General features: G+C 40.1%; 1 protein-coding gene across 1 annotated transcript in view; it reads right to left on the reverse strand.

Moving 5' to 3' along the window:
• qars1 (glutaminyl-tRNA synthetase 1) overlaps nucleotides 1-17,769 on the reverse strand; it is an 81,003-nt gene that overhangs the window by 29,083 nt on the left and 34,151 nt on the right. Inside the window, exons 12-16 of the mRNA XM_056246741.1 lie at nucleotides 17,582-17,660; nucleotides 12,181-12,420; nucleotides 12,016-12,108; nucleotides 4,162-4,299; nucleotides 3,990-4,077 (exon numbers count right to left, since the gene is read on the reverse strand). Coding sequence (XP_056102716.1) covers nucleotides 3,990-4,077; nucleotides 4,162-4,299; nucleotides 12,016-12,108; nucleotides 12,181-12,420; nucleotides 17,582-17,660 — 638 coding nt within the window. The remainder of the gene's footprint in view (nucleotides 1-3,989; nucleotides 4,078-4,161; nucleotides 4,300-12,015; nucleotides 12,109-12,180; nucleotides 12,421-17,581; nucleotides 17,661-17,769) is intronic.

Consider the following 17,769-nt stretch of genomic DNA (forward strand, 5'->3'; position numbering starts at 1 on the left):
CAAAAGCAGGCCTGTTCCTCTCTCGATCATCCACTCCGTCGCTCCTCCTTTATGCTTCCGCTCCTCCGTGAGAGATGCGAGACCGGTGTGCTTCCCAGGTGCTGCTCATTAGCAATCGCACCACCGGCCTCGCGACGTTCTCTCACGTCCCTCGGCCATCCTGCTCACCACAAGGAGATTATAGAAAAATTTATGATTCTATGTGCACCAGCTTTCTGGAGTAGAAAGGACAACTTTTAACGCCGCCATAAACTATGCAGATGAGCCGCCTTGACAGGACATGAGCCGCCTTGACAGGACAAAGAAAGATTTTTCCCTCTCAAACATCTCTAAGGTGATTGGTCATTCACCCCAAAGGAGGTGTGAACTTCATTGTCCTTAAGAGGACGGAACGCCAGTTATTCTTGTCTTCAGTTATCCTTTGTTTTCCCTCTCTCTTCTCTTCAGCCCTCTTCATTTTGGTCTTCAGTTATCCTTCGTCTTCAGTTATTCTCTTACACAACAGACTTCTTCGGGTCTATTTTCTTTTGTTTGTCTTTAGTTTTTGTGTTCCCTTTTCGTATTCTCCTTTGTTCATTTCTACTTGCGAGTGAAATGAACTTTACTTTCAATGGACATTTGAACTTCCTGTGACTACGCTCGCTCCGGAAGAACCGAGGGAAGGAACGACACACACACACGCCTTCTTTACTCAGCAACACAAGAGAACTATATATGCAAGTATTCGTTTTATCGAGCTTTCAAGGCGTTTAAGATTTGTTTACCCCATTTAGGGTGATTTGATATCTTGGTGTCTCTCTCTCAAGGTTCCTTTTGTCTGTCATTTTTGCCATAACTGATTGATCATTCTCTCCCTCTTTCTACCACTCTCTTATTCTCATTCTCTTTCATTGTTGTTGCTTTATTTTGTTGTATATACATTTATTCCTTGTAACGTTAGTCACCGGTATACGTAGTTTTCCTTTATTAAATCCATTATATTCATTTATTGACTCTGTCTGTTGCTCATATTACGAAGTCCCTTAAATGTTCGATATAAGCTACAAGCTTTACAATTTCTTGATACTTTAATTAGTATTTTTATAAAACAGGAAAGTTATTTTTCATGGCCAAAAAGATAGCCTTTCTTGCGAGTCTATAAGGATAACTTCTCTTGAGGGTTGATGAAAGATATTACGATCAGTTTGCTGGACGAACAGATTATTCGATAACAAATTAATTCCATAGGGGTTATCATTAGAATCGATATATTCTAGACAATTTACATATTAATATTTAATTATAATTCGTTGTGATTGATTATTGACATATACAATTGATCTATTTTTGCCTACCTGTATGGATAATTGATTATAATCCGTTGTATGTAGTTGTCCATACAGATACATTGGCAACGTATCCCCTTTACGGGTCATTTTAATCTGTGTATGCGATTCCTGATCATATTCATGATCAGTTATTAAAATTATATTCCCTTTATTTAAGCTAGATTCGCTGCACTTTCATGCAGTGTGTAGTATAGCTGCCTGTAAACTAGGGATGCACCGAATCCAGATTTGTGGGGTTCGGCCGAATAACGAATCCACTGGTTAAGACTGCCGAATCCGAAACCGAATACCGAATCCTACTCTCATCCTCAGTCCATTAACAAAGTAAACACATTAATGAAGTAAACAACGTGGATTTTTCATTTTATTTTATTTTAACTGTAAAAAAAAAGAAAGAAAAAAAAAAGAATAAGCAACATTATGCATTTTAACAGCGGCGATGATGTGTATTGTTTAGAGTCCTTGCCACCATGAGACAAATTGGCATTGCAAATTGAACTTGTAGCTCGACTTGAATTGCCTTCTTTTGACTGAAAGTACTGCCAAACAACACTTTTTCTGCTCAAAAGTTACATTTTCACTTTCTCACAGCCTACTGTATTCGAACGGTCCACCTACTGTAACGAGTGGAAATAAGATGTGTCCCCTTTAAGAGCTGCGCGCTCCCTATTGAACTGTCTGCAGTCTGTATTGTATGTGCCGTGCGCCTCGAACACCCCATGTATGCGAGTTATTTCTGTTTGATGCTCATTTTTATCTTATTTTGTTAAGTAACGCTGTGGACGGTAGAACGTGTGACAGACAGTTCACGAACACGAGTTCGATTGGGGAATAAAGTGCGAGTTGTGAGATGCCAGTTGCTTCCGTGAGTCTGTTTTCTTCCTGACACAACGCGTAACACTACAGGCTTTTTTAACTTGAACCGGTGCTGTACAGACCGATCGGTTTATGACATCAAAGTACCGCGAGAGCATTTCAAAAGCATAAGGAGCCGTCTGCTCTCTATTCGCTCTGATGTCATACTGATGATATACTCTGATGTCATTCACCAATCGGTCTGTGTAGCGCCGGTTCAAGTTGATCTAAACCTAAGGTAAACACCTTCCCGACCCCGTAATCAACGGCAGCGTGACATCGTCGTAGCGCGCGTAGTGCAAGCCTAGGGTTCGGTGGAAAAAAATTCTAAGGTTCGGCAGAAGTCGAACCCTGTTAAAAAGTCCAATATTCGGCCGAATCCGAAACCTGGATTCGGTGCATCCCTACTGTGAACGCAAACAGACTGCAAAGTTGTAAAGTCGAAAGTGCATGATAAATAAAGTTATTGTCTCCCAAAAAAAAGAATCGACTCTGAACAGACTAAACGAGTCGTCAGGAATTCCAGTCTCACTTCCGTGGCCTGCATACGTAGCGTCTCTAGTAGTGATCATTAGCTCCTGCTTCCATTCAATCTTTCAAGTATCTTGATTTGAACTACTTATGCTTAGGGTTGGGTACCGAAACGCGGTGCCAATAGGGAACCGGTTCCGACGTAAACGGTAGTAACCAGACCGAATAAGAAAGAAAATTTCGGTGCCTGATTTCGGTGCCTGAATCTCTGTGTCATGAGGTGCACACACGTAAAGTCTCTCGCTCTCTCCCTCTCCCTCTGTCCGCGCACTATACGGTTTGGAGCACAATCTGTTCTGTCTCGCATGCGCGCTCTTGCTCGCTCGCTCTAGATTCCGGGAGATTTTAACTAATTTGCTGGCATCAGGGAGCCGTTATCAATATGCGGGAGACTCCCGGAACGTCTGCTGATAGCGAGGGGATTAATGAAGATGCCGAAGACAAAACGCTCCAAGGTTTGGCTGCATTTCACGTGTAAAATTACGCATCAGAACGCCCTCTAGGTGTGCCGATTGTCTGAAGCCCATATAGAATCACGCCAATCCATTGGCTGATGGCGCAGGCGCCGCCTTGACGCTCTTACGTCGTCATATTATATTAGCGCGCGCATCATCTGCTCCTCAGATTTCTCTGCCGAAAAAGGAAACTTGTCGGCAGCGCGAGGAGTTTGGCAGCGAACGCAGCGTCTCGTTCCCTATTCAGAGAACATGGGTTACACCAGTAACCAGTAACCAGAGACGTTCTCTTTCATAGGTTCACTCAAAGCTGCGTAGCTAAGACGCAGTGGGAACGAAATACCAAACTCGCCAAGCTAAGCGCTGCCGTAACTAGTACAATGACCAGATAACTTACATGACTGGTTCAAGCAGACAAAACATGTGAACCTGTAGCCATGTCGATACTAGATTACCCTGGTAGTAATCTCTATGAATCTCCAGTATTATTACATTGTTTGATACAATATTGTTTTATTTGATATTATGTAAATGTGAATTTTTATTTTATATTGGTTTATTTATTATTACCATATGTTACTTGTATTTATATTGTTTAAAGATTTAAGTTAATATTGTGTCCAGTTTGGCCCTGTAAATAAAAGGGTATTATTTTTTGACAAAGTGTGTGCGGTTTCGTTTTCTTAAGTACCGTTTCAAGAACCGTTTAAGCACCGGAACCGTTTAAAAAATACCGAGTAGGTACTAGTATCGGATAAAACCCAACCGATACCCAACGCTACTTATGATATCATACAATGTTGCTCCATTTTTCTCTCACCCGGGCACAGAAATTGTTGATAGCTAGTGGAGGGAACCCACGTCTCCTGAGAGCTGTGAGGGTGAAGAGTCGTGGATCATCCCAATCTCTGAAACATACCACACAGGACACAAACATAATCCAAAAATTCACAAATAAATGACCAAAAAAAAAAAAAGTATGTGCGTGTTACCTAACAACTCCTGTTTCCACCAGTTTGATGATCTTTCTCTTGGAAACAACAGTATAAGTAAGGTTGAGTCTGCCATATTCCCACTGCACCGGGCAGTACACATCCAGAGCATTACACAACCAGTAATATGATGATCGTCTGAAAGAGACAAAAACCATCATGTAATACATACATACTGTAGCCTCAGATATATGCACACAAAGAAAGAATGGTGTTATTATTCGGAGCTTGATTTCAACTTCTTAAAAAAAAGTTTCTAAGGATAGTTGGAGCCATGAATGCTGATTGGTTAATACAGTGTTCCAGTTGTACAAAACTACACAATATGGTAACAGTCGTTATGTCAAAGCTATTAACTAGCTAAGCCTTAAATGAAGGGTCGATAATTTTGATGGTAGGTTTATTTTAACAGATAGACATAATATCAACCAAAAATCCAGAAAAAACACATTATATACACTCACCTAAAGGATTATTAGGAACACCATACTAATACTGTGTTTGACCCCCTTTCGCCTTCAGAACTGCCTTAATTCTACGTGGCATTGATTCAACAAGGTGCTGAAAGCATTCTTTAGAAATGTTGGCCCATATTGATAGGATAGCATCTTGCAGTTGATGGAGATTTGTAGGATGCACATCCAGGGCACGAAGCTCCCGTTCCACCACATCCCAAAGATGCTCTATTGGGTTGAGATCTGTTGACTGTGGGGGCCATTTTAGTACAGTGAACTCATTGTCATGTTCAAGAAACCAATTTGAAATGATTCGAGCTTTTTGACATGGTGCATTATCCTGCTGGAAGTAGCCATCAGAGGATGGGTACATGGTGGCCATAAAGGGATGGACATGGTAAGAAACAATGCTCAGGTAGGCCGTGGCATTTAAACGATGCCCAATTGGCACTAAGGGGCCTAAAGTGTGCCAAGAAAACATCCCCCACACCATTACACCACCATCACCAGCCTGCACAGTGGTAACAAGGCATGATGGATCCATGTTCTCATTCTGTTTACGCCAAATTCTGACTCTACCATCTGAATGTCTCAACAGAAATCGAGACTCATCAGACCAGGCAACATTTTTCCAGTCTTCAACTGTCCAATTTTGGTGAGCTCTTGCAAATTGTAGCCTCTTTTTCCTATTTGTAGTGGAGATGAGTGGTACCCGGTGGGGTCTTCTGCTGTTGTAGCCCATCCGCCTCAAGGTTGTGCGTGTTGTGGCTTCACAAATGCTTTGCTGCATACCTCGGTTGTAACGAGTGGTTATTTCAGTCAAAGTTGCTCTTCTATCAGCTTGAATCAGTCGGCCCATTCTCCTCTGACCTCTAGCATCAACAAGGCATTTTCGCCCACAGGACTGCCGCATACTGGATGTTTTTCCCTTTTCTTGTCTCCCTTGTCTTGACCAGGACCACACCCCTAAATGCATTGAAGCAACTGCCATGTTATTGGTTGATGAGATAATTGCATTAATGAGAAATTGAACAGGTGTTCCTAATAATCATTTAGGTGAGTGTATAGATTATAAATTGATTAGCATTTGATCGAGTGAAATACGTATTTGATCCCCTACCAACCAGCAGGAATTCTGCCTCCCACAGATTGGTTATGTGCCCATGTGAAACACAGATTAGTCCAGTGACTTTAAAGCTGCAGTCCGTAGCTTTTTTTGGGTTAAAAATTATCCAAAATACATATTTGAGAAATTACATAACCAGCCAGTGTTCAAAACTATCTGCTTGCCTTAGCTCGATTCAAAACGGTAAGCTTGTAATAATGTTTTTAATTCCAGTGGTACTGGTAGATTTCCACTGGAAATTCGAGCATTCATTACGCCACATCTGAATCTGTACACATAAAGAAGGAGTCTCGGCTAGTATAAGCTAGCCGAGACTGGATCCGCGTGTGAGATCCGCGTGTGAGGATGTTGGAGGTGGAGATTTATAGCCTTTTCTCACAGCACTTGATAGAAACTTATCAATTTGATGGCGGATTCAGAAAGGTTCAAACGACAATCACCAGTGACAACTGGACATTCACCTATTGTAAAATGCAAAAGAGTTCGTTCAGACTTCGGAGTGGCTAACTTACAGAAAAAAAGACTGCAACCGGCCCCATGCGAAAACAAGGATACATATCGGAAGGACATTACATGTAGTCACGCAATGCTCACGTTGTTAACATTAACAATTTGAGAACAAAGTATAATTTGCACAGTTTTGCGTGATATGATAAGCGATTTTTAGATTTAATCAGCGCGATTTACTGCAATGTCAGAACCAGAACAAAAGTGGATGTTACTTACTTGTCAAGTCAAAGTTTATTTATATAGCACTTTTTAAAAACAACAAGTGTTCAACAAAGCGCTGTACACATATATCCTTTATCAATAATGCAAACAACCAACATTACTAAAATAAAAGGAATAAAAGACAAAAACAATAAAACAAAACTCACATAGCTTCAAATGCCAAACTGTAGTAGTAAGTTTTAAGCTTCGATTTAAAAATAGCAAGGGTTTGAGCCTGTCTGATGTGCAGGGGCAAACTATTCCAGAGCTTCGGTCCTGATACTGCAAATGCTCTTTCACCCCTGCTTTTTAGTTTCACCCGTGGGACAACTAAAAGCAAATGGTCAGCGGACCTAAGCGATCTTGACGGAGCGTATTGCCTAATCAGATCTGACATATACTTAGGAGCAAGGCCATGAAGCGATTTAAAAACAAACATCAACATTTTGAAGTTAATTCTAAAATAGACTTGGCAACCAGTGAAGAGAGGAAAGAACAGGTGTAATATGTTCGTGCTTTCGTGTACCTGTCAACAAGCGAGCTGCAGCGTTCTGGACCCTCTGCAGTCTAGAGAGAGAGGCCTGACTAATGCCTATATATAGAGGCCATTACAATAATCTAGACGCGATAAGATAAAAATATGGAGAAGTCTTTGAAAGTCTCTAGAGCAGTGGTTCTCAACTCCAGTCCTTGCGACCCACTTCTCTGCATGTTGTGTATGTCTCCCTTATTTAACACACCTGATTCAGATCTGAATCAGGTGTGTTAAATAAGGGAGACATACACAATATGCAGAGCAGTGGGTCGCGAGGACTGGAGTTGAGAACCACTGCTCTAGAGGACAGAAATGATTTCACCTTGGTGAGTTGTCTCAATTAGAAAAAGCTCGATCTAACTACCAAGTTAATCTGTTTATCCAATTTAAAATCACAATCCATAGTGAAACCTAGATTTTTGACATAAGGTTTCACTAGTGGATTCAACTCACCAAGATCAAAATTTAGTGATTCGTAAGTACCACCGGGAGTAAAAAGCATAACCTCTGTTTTGTTTTCATTAAAACATATAAAATTCTGTGCCATCCAAGCTTTAATTTCCTCGAGACACTGGAGTAAAGGTGCTAAAGTGCAAGTGTCTTTTCTTTCCAACGGCAGATAAATTTGGGTGTCATCCGCATAGACATGAAACGAGATTCCAAATTTCCTAAAGATATGACCCAGGGGCAGTAAATACAAGGCGAACAACATAGGCCCCAAAATGAAGCCCTGGGGGACCCCAGACGTGAGATAAGCTGTAGAGGAGACAAATTCTCCAAGGCGAACTGCAAAAGTTCTTTCAGACAAATACGACTTAAACCATGCCAACGCAGTACCCTCAATACCAACACATTCTTCTAAACGTAAAATTAAAGTCCTATGGTCTAAGGTATCAAATGCAGCTGAAAGGTCCAATAATAATAAAATCGCACAGTTCCCTGAGTCAGTGGTAAGTAACAAATCATTTGAAACCCTCAACAGTGCAGTTTCTGTACTATGCAAAGACTTAAAACCAGACTGAAACACTTCGTGGATACCATTTAAACTTAAAAATACATTCAACTGTTCAAATACAACCTTTTCGAGTAATTTAGACAAGAACGAAAGTCTAGAGATAGGTCTAAAATTAGCAGATGACAAGCAGACTTGTTCGGATTACATTTTCCGGTGAAAATTATTATGTTGGTCATACTTCCAAAAATAATAATCTGTGATTAATCTGCCACACCGGCGCGGTGATTGACAGCTGCACACTCTCCTCAAACATTGTGTTCATTCACGCTGTGCCGTGTCGAAGTTTCCAACAGAGATGGCGACAAAGAGGAAAAACTGCGGACTGCAGCTTTAAGAAAGTACTCCTAATGTCAGCTCTTTATGTGTATAAAAGACACCTGTCCACAGAATCTGTCTTCCATTCCATCCTAACACCACCGTGGGCAAGACCAAAGAGCCGTCAAAGGACATCAGGGACAAGATTGGAGACCTGCACAAGGCTGGAATGGGCTACAAGACCATCAGCAAGAAGCTTGGTGAGAAGCAGACTTTTGTTGGTGTGATTATTCAGAAATGGAAGAAATACAAAATAACCATCAATCTCCCTCAGTCTGGAGATCTATGCAAGATCTCGCCTCATGGGGTAAGGATGATCATGAGAACGGTGAGGGATCAGCCAAGAACTACACGGGAGGTGCTTGTCAATGATCTCAAGGCAGTTGGGACCAGAGTCACCAAGCAAACCATTGGTAACACATTACACCGCAATGGATTGAAATCCTGCGGCACCCGTGAGGTCCCCCTGCTCAAGAAGGCACATGTAGAAGCCCATCTGATGTTTGCCAATGAACATTTAATGATTCAGAGAAGACTTGGGAGAAAGTGCTGTGGTCAGATGAGACCAAAATTGAGCTCTTTGGCATCAACTCAACTCCCTGTGTTTGGAGGAAGAGAAATGCTGACTATGACCCCAAGAACACCATACCTACAGTCAAGCAAGGAGGTGGAAACATTATGCTCTGGGGCTATAGATGTGTTCGACTCGTGCACATTATCTAGTGGACTTTGTTTTCAAGCACTCAAGTCACGCAGACAGTGTGCGCGGACACTCCTGATGACGAAAAGTATGTTACGTGAACCGTGATTGAACCGTCGTGGAACGGGGATGGACGAAGTATACTTCGGGCTTTACGCCTCAACCGCTAGAGCAGGGTTGACCAATCCACTTTCCAGCAGTATTTAGCTCCAGGCCTAATTGAACACACCTGAATGCACAGGAATAGCCTGTTTTGTTTTATAGTTTTCCAGTCCATGTCACCAACCAATCCATGTCCTCAGGAAACCTAGAAACTTCCAGGCAGGTGTGTTGGATAAAGTATAAGTATTGAAGTTTAAAGGCACAATATGTAAGATTTTTTCGCCACAAGAGGGCGCAGTTTCCAACAATAACAAAGGCGTAGGTTGATGACGCAGTGATGAGCTGAATGATGGGACTTGCTGTCAAGCTGATGGATCTAATAATGTTTATGGATGAGTGCAAACATTCATGTTTTTTAACATTACAGTGGTATGAAGCAGGTCGCGATTGCTAAAGAGACAGATATAACACGCGAGTCCCGCGGATATAAAGGAATAAGGACATTTAATTCTACCGAACTACCCGCAAGTGCTGGATTACTCACACAGGTCAGTTTATTAGACAAATTAAACTTGTGAGGTAACGCAGCGCTGCTTCATTTGGTCTAACGTTACACTATCACACTAAACGGCATTTAAATGTGTGTTGAAAGTTATAATATTATACTACGTGTTAGTTCGTTTGCTATACGAAACAAGCAGTAAGCTAGATCAACATTAGAATAACATACTGACCATATTCTATCATTTCATCATGTTGAGCTAACGTTATATAACATTGATTTGCTTTATGTACATTTGCTCACCTGTCTAATAAAGCTGTCATGTCGTGACTCGTGAAGCTCTGTCAAGTCCAAGTTAGTCGCGGACGTGGAGCTCTCGGCATCTCAAAAACGCCACGCTGATATTGATCCTCATTTTAGTTCTCCTTGTTTGTTCCAAAGTCTGCTTGCTATGGTCTATGTTTGAAAGAAACAAGAACTGCAGGCCGCTAAACGTTACGCACTACGCAGTTGTCCACGTCTGTCGCCATGGTTACGTCATGCTATGGCAGTATGAACGGAAACCGAGGATAGCGCGGATATTGCGTCATTGACAGGCGACATTGTTTCCGGGACGGCCACTTATTTAAAATTGGAATTTCTCAGAAATAAAAAAATCTTTGGAGACTTTTGGGATATTGTAAGTACACAACTGCAGGAAATATGTCTCAAGTGCAAGTGATTTTTGGATATTTTATTACAAAATTCTTACATATTGTACCTTTAAGTTCACCCCAAAATTTTAAAATTCAGTAAGACTGCAGCACAGTCCAGGCGTGAACCGATCTCATCAAGTTACAGCACAAAATAAACATGAATGAATTTCAGAAGGCATGTTGAAAGAAACAGTACAGCTTACTGAAATGAACCAGGTCTTATGTAATTGCTCAATAAGTGTTTTAACTGTGAAAAAACATATATAAATGTCACGCAATGCTACATTTACCCCAGGAGAGCTATTTAATGTCCATAAATTTGTTAGTCAAATAGAAAAAAACAGCTGTAGAGAAGATAATTTTGTACAAATATATTTATTTTTAAATATGCACTATTACATATGATATTTTTTAAATCTGTTGGTGATGTCTTGAATGAATGTTTGAATAAAACAAACGTTATCTGTCATGACAGCGACTGTTTAAATGTTTATATTTCGACAATGAACTGGAGTAGAAACAAGTCTATCAATAAATATAAAAATGGTCTTATGTGCAATTTAAATATTTGTATGTGTGGTGAAGCAAGGGCGGGGTCGAGAGCTGTGGGAGCAGAGCGAGGCCGGTGAAGAGAATGTTATTGAATGACACCTGAGAGACACAGCGGTCTCGAGTCCACAGAGGAGCTCTGGAAGAATAAAAACGACAGTGGAAGGCGAGAGATGACTAGACCTGTGATATTTGTTGTTTTATTATGGTTATATGTGGCAGTCGGCCGTGAGGCAGCTGCAGCTTGTTTTCGTTTTGTTGTTTAAGTTTTATTTTTACATTAGAAGTGGCTGTTTGCTGGTTCCCGCCACCTTCTTCCCTGAACTATGAACTTTGCTACAATACAACTCTTTGATTGCTGATTATTACACAAGTGTTACTGGATCCCTCTTCATTGTTGCGTTTGATATTGAATCAAATCAAAATCAGAATCAAAGAGAATTCAAAAGCTTGTCTGAAGTTTAAAATCATTGGTTACTCGTAAGCCAATCACATAACGTTTGGTTATGACATGTGTTATTAGCCAGCTCAGCCGCATCGAACTTCCACTGTAAACACATGTATGATGTGAAAACGAAACCATCGAGCGAAATACCGGAGTGAACATGGCTGACCGAGTTTTGCAGCCTCCTTAACCTGATCCTCCATGAGTGCAACCAAGGGGGACACAATCACAACTATCGCCTTGCCGGCCTTTGGCCTGCCCAGTTTCTCGCTGACGATCGGTAATAGTTGATAAATTAAACCTTTCCCAAAACCTGTCGGGAGTAGGGCCACAACATCACCTCCATTCAAAATGTTTAACAAACACTCTTCTTGTTCGGGCTTCAGTTTGCAAATGCCGGGAATATTCTCCACAACAGAGCGAATTGCATCCCGTGTCTCCATATCCGCGGTTGTTTTCGATTTCCCTAACCTAAAATACAATCTTAAACTCGGTGCTTAGCGTCTACGTCACAGGTCTCAGCTCGCCCTCTGTTCGTTGATTGGCCGGCTGTTTTCAGGCCGGAGGAAAACTGAGAGACATGTCGATGTCTCAGACTGAGTACAGAAGCGAACTGAAATAGAGCGGAAGTACGAAGTCTGACGCAGTCAGGCTATCAATACCCAGCCCTACCTGATACTCTGATAAAATGTTGAGTGACATACCTGGCCTGAAACTCTTTGGTGCACAGTGAGTGTGTGATGTGTTCAACGGAGTCACACAGACAGTGCGTGTAATCATACGTGGGGTATATGCACCTGTACACAAGAACAGAGCGGCATAAAATTAAGAAACAGACCAAACATTGTGAGCGAAACAAAGTGTCTTACCATGTGTCTCCTGTCCTGTGATGTGGCGTGTATTTGATCCGGTACGCCACAGGGTCCATTTTCCCATCTTCCATGACCATCTTCATTCTGAGAGTGGCTTCCCCTTCTGCAAACATGCCCTTCCTCATCCTCTCAAACAAAACCAAAGACTCGCCCACGGGTCGCTCTCTCCATGGGGAGGGAGGGACGTTGTGACCCTTAAGCTCCTCTCCATGCTGGTGGCACACATACGCATGACCCCTTACACACAAACAAACAAAAAGGATTCAGTAGTCAATAATATAGACCGCATTCAGAACACACACACACCCCTCCAAAAGTATTGGAACAGTGATGGCAATTCCTTTATTTTTTCTGTAGACTGAAAACATTTGGGTTTGACATCAAAAAAATTAATGAGACGAGATCAACATTTCAGCTTTTATTTCCAGGTATTTACATATGGATCTGATACACAACTTAGAAGATAGCACATTTTGTTTAAACCCACCAATTGCTCACGTGACCAAAAGTATTGGAGATGTGACTGACAGGTGTGTTTTGTTGCCCTGGTGTGTCCTATTACATTGATTATTCGAATAATAGATAACACTGAATGTCTGCGCTCAGTTTCAGATTTCGGTTTTGCCTGTGCAGACTGCATTTATAGTTAGACGTGTAACCAACATGTAAACCAGAGAGCTGTCAATGGGTGAAAAACAAGCAATTGTGAAGCTGAGAGAAGATGGAAAATCAATCCGAGCCATTGCACAAGCATTGGCCATAGCCAGTACAACCATTTGGAATGTCCTGAGGAAGAAAGAAACCACTGGTGTACTAAGTAACAGACCTCGAATAGGTAGACCAAGGAAAACATCAGCAGCTAACGACAGAACCATTGTGAGAGCTGTAAAGAAAGACCCTAAAACAACTGTTAGTGACACCAGCAACAACCTCCAGAGGGCAGGAGTGATGGTATCACAATCTACTGTTCGCAGACGACCAGTGGTGGAATGTAACGAAGTACAAATACTTCGTTACTTTACTTAAGTACATTTTTCACGTATCTTTACTTTACTTAGGTAGAATCAATAGTGCATACTTATTACTTTTACTTCGTTACATTTTGCAGCAATTATTATACTTTCTACTCCACTTCATTTCTACAATGTTCTGTTACATTTTCTGATCAGTTTTTCCCCTGCCAAAACGTCATCCTGACCGTCCGTTCGTCGCACGTTTGTCTCACCAGTGAAGTTTGGTTGCCATATCAACCTGGTCACACTAAATGCGTCTCTATAGCACGCAGTGTGTTTATCGTGCAATTTATACGCGGAAATTTGTTTTTATGTGCATAGGATACGCATGGGTAGGTTATTTAGTAGTGGTGTGGGGTGCGTGTGTATTCTACGTTTGGTTAGGATAAGTATGGCAAGCCAAGAGGTTCAGAATTACGCCATAAATGAATCGTGTTTACAGCCAAACCCAGTCACATTAAGCTTGATGTGATGTATATTGCCTAATTGCAAGCTTGTTCAGAAATGGTGACAGAAACTTAAAAAATAACGGCTTTTCCATCATTATTGAACATCATAATAGGAGTATTAGGTTGAATGAGTTAGGATTAACTGTTTTATTAATCATTAGAATATAGACATTAAGAGAATAAATTGTTATGCAAGTACTTTTACTTTTAATACTTAAAGTACATTTAAAAATCAGGTACTTTTTACTTAAGTAGGGTTGTCATTGTGATACTTCTACTTTCACTAAAGTAAATATGTCTCTGGTAATATGTACTTTTACTTAAGTACTGAGATTCAGTACTTCCTCCACCACTGCAGACGACTTCATGGACAAAAGTACAGAGGCAACACCAGCAGATGCAAACCTCTCATTAGCAAGAAGAATATGAAGGTCAGGCTGGAATTTGCCAAAAAGTACAGAGACAGGCCTCAAACATTCTGGAGCAAAGTTTTATGGACTGATGAGACAAAGATTAACCTTAACCAAAGTGATGGAAAGGCTAAAGTTTAGAGAAAAAAAAGATCTGCTCATGACCCCAAACATACCAAGCTCATCTGTGAAACAGATAATGTCATGGCTTGGGCTTGCATGGCTTCTTCTGGGACGGGCTCATTAATCTTCATCGATTATGTAACTAACACATGATGAAGTTACAAATGAAGAATGCAAAAGTTTGGTGATGTCAATGGGTCACAGGCTTGATACAGTTATTGCAAGCAAAGGATTTGCAACTAAATATTAAGTCTTATTCACATATCTGTTCCAATACTTTTGGTCACATGATCAATGGGTGGGTTCAAACAAAAGGTTATATCTTCTAAGTTGTATATCAGATCCAGATGTAAATACCTGGAAATAAAAGCTGAAATGCATTATTCATCTTTTGATGTCAAACCCAAATGTTTTCAGTCTACAGAAAAAATAAAGGAATTGGCCTCACTGTTCCAATAATTTTGGAGGGGAGTGTAAATGCCATTGTTTTCTCAGGTAATTATATATAATAATTTATTTTAAAGGATCATATTTTGAGGGTCTTTTGAAAAATAAAATCTTTTAATCTAAAATTAAGAAAGTATATTAAAAAAAAGTACTGTAAGAAACGGGTGGGAATCACAGGGTACCTCACGATACGATACACGGCTCATGATACCGATAATATCCCGATACAGCAATTCTGCGATAATCGATATATTATGCCAGTGAAAAGGTTAAGTGCAGGTTCTCTCTCTTTATTCAAGTCAACCCTTTACAATGCGACTAAATCTTCTCTGGGAGACTAAATAATGTCTATCATAAGCCATTGGCTAATAAATTCTTAGATTTTACTCGCCTGTGTGTGTGTTAGAGTCTAAGTCTAAGTTTAGCATAGATATATTTTCACTCGCTGAACACTGACTGAGCGCTTGAGAGTTTTGATCTCTGTCAAGCGATCTGTGCTATGCAGCGATGGATGTGTAGCGTACCGTAAACTCTATTGTGAAGGTGCATGACTCGCCGTCGCTTTGCTGAGAGCGCTGTTTCTCACAGACGCAAAGAGAGAGAGTGAGCGAGAGTGTCTTGCATACCAGGCAGAATTGACGTGCTACATGTAAACGATATTTTTTTTGTTGCATTTTTACATATTTTTCTCCGGTAGTGGGCGGAACTAATGTGAAAACGGCAATTGCATTGGCTGGCGCTCAACCCTGTTTTGATCTCAGAGAGTGAACGCTGAAACCGTGATTAATATTCATGAACCCAGCAGCTCATCAATTCTTAGTGCATTGTATATTGTTATTACTAGTAGTAAAATTAGTAGTAGTATTATAATCTTTTAATAATAATCACTATTATCTATTACCATATATATATATATATAAATAAATAAAAACACACACACATATATACTCATATATAAATATACATTACATATATATATACAGTCGTGCTCAGAATTATTGGTACCCCTGGCAAATATGATCAAAACTGGCTGTAAAAAATAAATCTGCATCGTTTATCCTTTTGATCTTTCATTAAAAAAAATTGCCAAAAAACAGCTAACCTTTCATTTAAGTAAAAGAATTGAAAGTGAAATCACATTATGAAATAAATGTTTTTCTCCAAAACACGTTGGCCACAATTATTGGCACCCTTTTATTAAATACTTTTTGCAATCTCCTTTTGACAAGATAACAGCTCTGAGTTTTCTCCTATAATGCCTGATGAGTTTGGAGAACAACTGACAAGAGATCAGAGACCATTCCTCTATACAGAATCTTTCCAGATTCCTTCAGATTCCCAGATCCATGTTGGTGCTTCTTCTCTTCAGTTCACTCCACTCATCAGGTCAGGGAACTGGGACGGTCATGGCAGAAGCTTCATTTTGTGCTCCGTAACAAATTTTTGTGTTGATTTTGATGTTTGTTTTGGATCACTGTCCTGATGGAAGATCCAACCACGGCCTATTATAAGATTTCTAGCAGGTGGTGTCAGGTTTTAATTTTATCATCTGTTGATATTTGATAGAATCCACGATGCCATGTATCTGAACAAGTAGTCCAGGACCTCCAGCAGAAAAATATGCCCACAACATTAAAGATCCAACGGTTTATTAAATTGTACACATGGGGTACTTTTTTATCCTTGTGTGCACCAAACCCATCTAGTGTGTTTGCTTTTTTTTAGTTTCATCTGATCACAGAACCCTGTGACGTTTGAAGTTCCAGTCGTGTCTGACAACGAGTTTGCTATAGTTTGTTCTTGGATGAGCGAGGAAGATTTTTCTTGAAACCCTCCCAAACAACATGTGGTGATGTAGGGGTTGTATGATTTTTCAACTGATCTCTGCAATTCTCCGTCTGTGATCCTTGAAGAGTCTTTGGCCACTCAAACTTTCATCCTCACCGTCCATTAAGGCAATATAGACACATGTCCTCTTCCTGGCAGATTCGTAACATCTTTAGTTGATTGGAACTTCTTAATTATTGCCCTGATGGTCAAAAATGGGGATTTTCAACTCTTTAGCTATTTTCTTACAGCCACTTTCTATTTTGTGATGCTCAACAATCTTTTGATGCACATCAGAACTATATTCTTTGGTTTTACTCATTGTGATGGATGATTCAGGGAATTTGGCTTTTGTGTTTCCTCATATTTAAACTCCTGTGAATTCATGGCTGGACAATTTCATGTTCCTAGTCCTCCTGGTGTGCTAAAAAAGGTAAACATTATGGGAATATACATCAGAGATATTTTACTCGTGAAAAATTCTAGGGGTACCAATAATTGTGGCCAACGTGTTTTGGAGAAAAACATATATTTCATAATGTGAAACCTTATTTTCTCAATTAAAACATCGATATTTGGCGCCAGTGTATCGATTCTCTTATCGCACGGATAAGGACAACTATATATCGCCCTATCGATATTTTGTCCCACCCCTAGTAAGAAATTACTGGCTGAATAATTACTTCAGTCTGATGTGCCTGAACATTTTAATTGGCACATGAATCACAATGTAATTCAAAATTACTTTTTGCAAATGTGAAAAAATAAAGTTGTATTTCCACTATATATCCTGCGGTTAAAGAGCATTTATAATCTGACCCACTGAACGTTTCAGAGTAAGGCGTGTGTTCGTTTACACACAAGGAGGTCATAATCAGGTGTTTTCATTGTCTCAGAGTAATAATAAATTTGGTTTATCAGAAAGTAATCTCCTAATCTCACACTTATTCCTGAATTTTGTTGTTATTTCTAAGCTTTGCTTTCTTATGTCTGCTAGTGCATGTTTTAATGTGCATGGCACATTAACATACCGGACTTCAATTGTGCTCATAAATTAAATTTTTATTTTAAATTAGGTGCACAAGTTCTATAAGCACAGAGCCCTGAGACATCAGGTTTGTAATCTCACCTGCGAATGAGATCAACAGCAAGATCGTAGAGAAGCTGGAAGTGATCAGAGGCGTGCGTGACAGAGTATGGTCTGTACCCTGAGTGATGGTGAAGAACAAACAAACAAATATACATATATGCATGAAAAATGCTTGTCAATAGAAAAGTTCACATTTGAAACATTTGTGTAATGTCACTTAAAGCTGC

Source organism: Rhinichthys klamathensis, unplaced genomic scaffold (genome assembly GCF_029890125.1).
Source record: "Rhinichthys klamathensis goyatoka isolate OS25496 unplaced genomic scaffold, OSU_Roscu_1.1 h1tg000040l_1, whole genome shotgun sequence".
NCBI classification, from domain to species: Eukaryota; Metazoa; Chordata; class Actinopteri; order Cypriniformes; family Leuciscidae; genus Rhinichthys; species Rhinichthys klamathensis.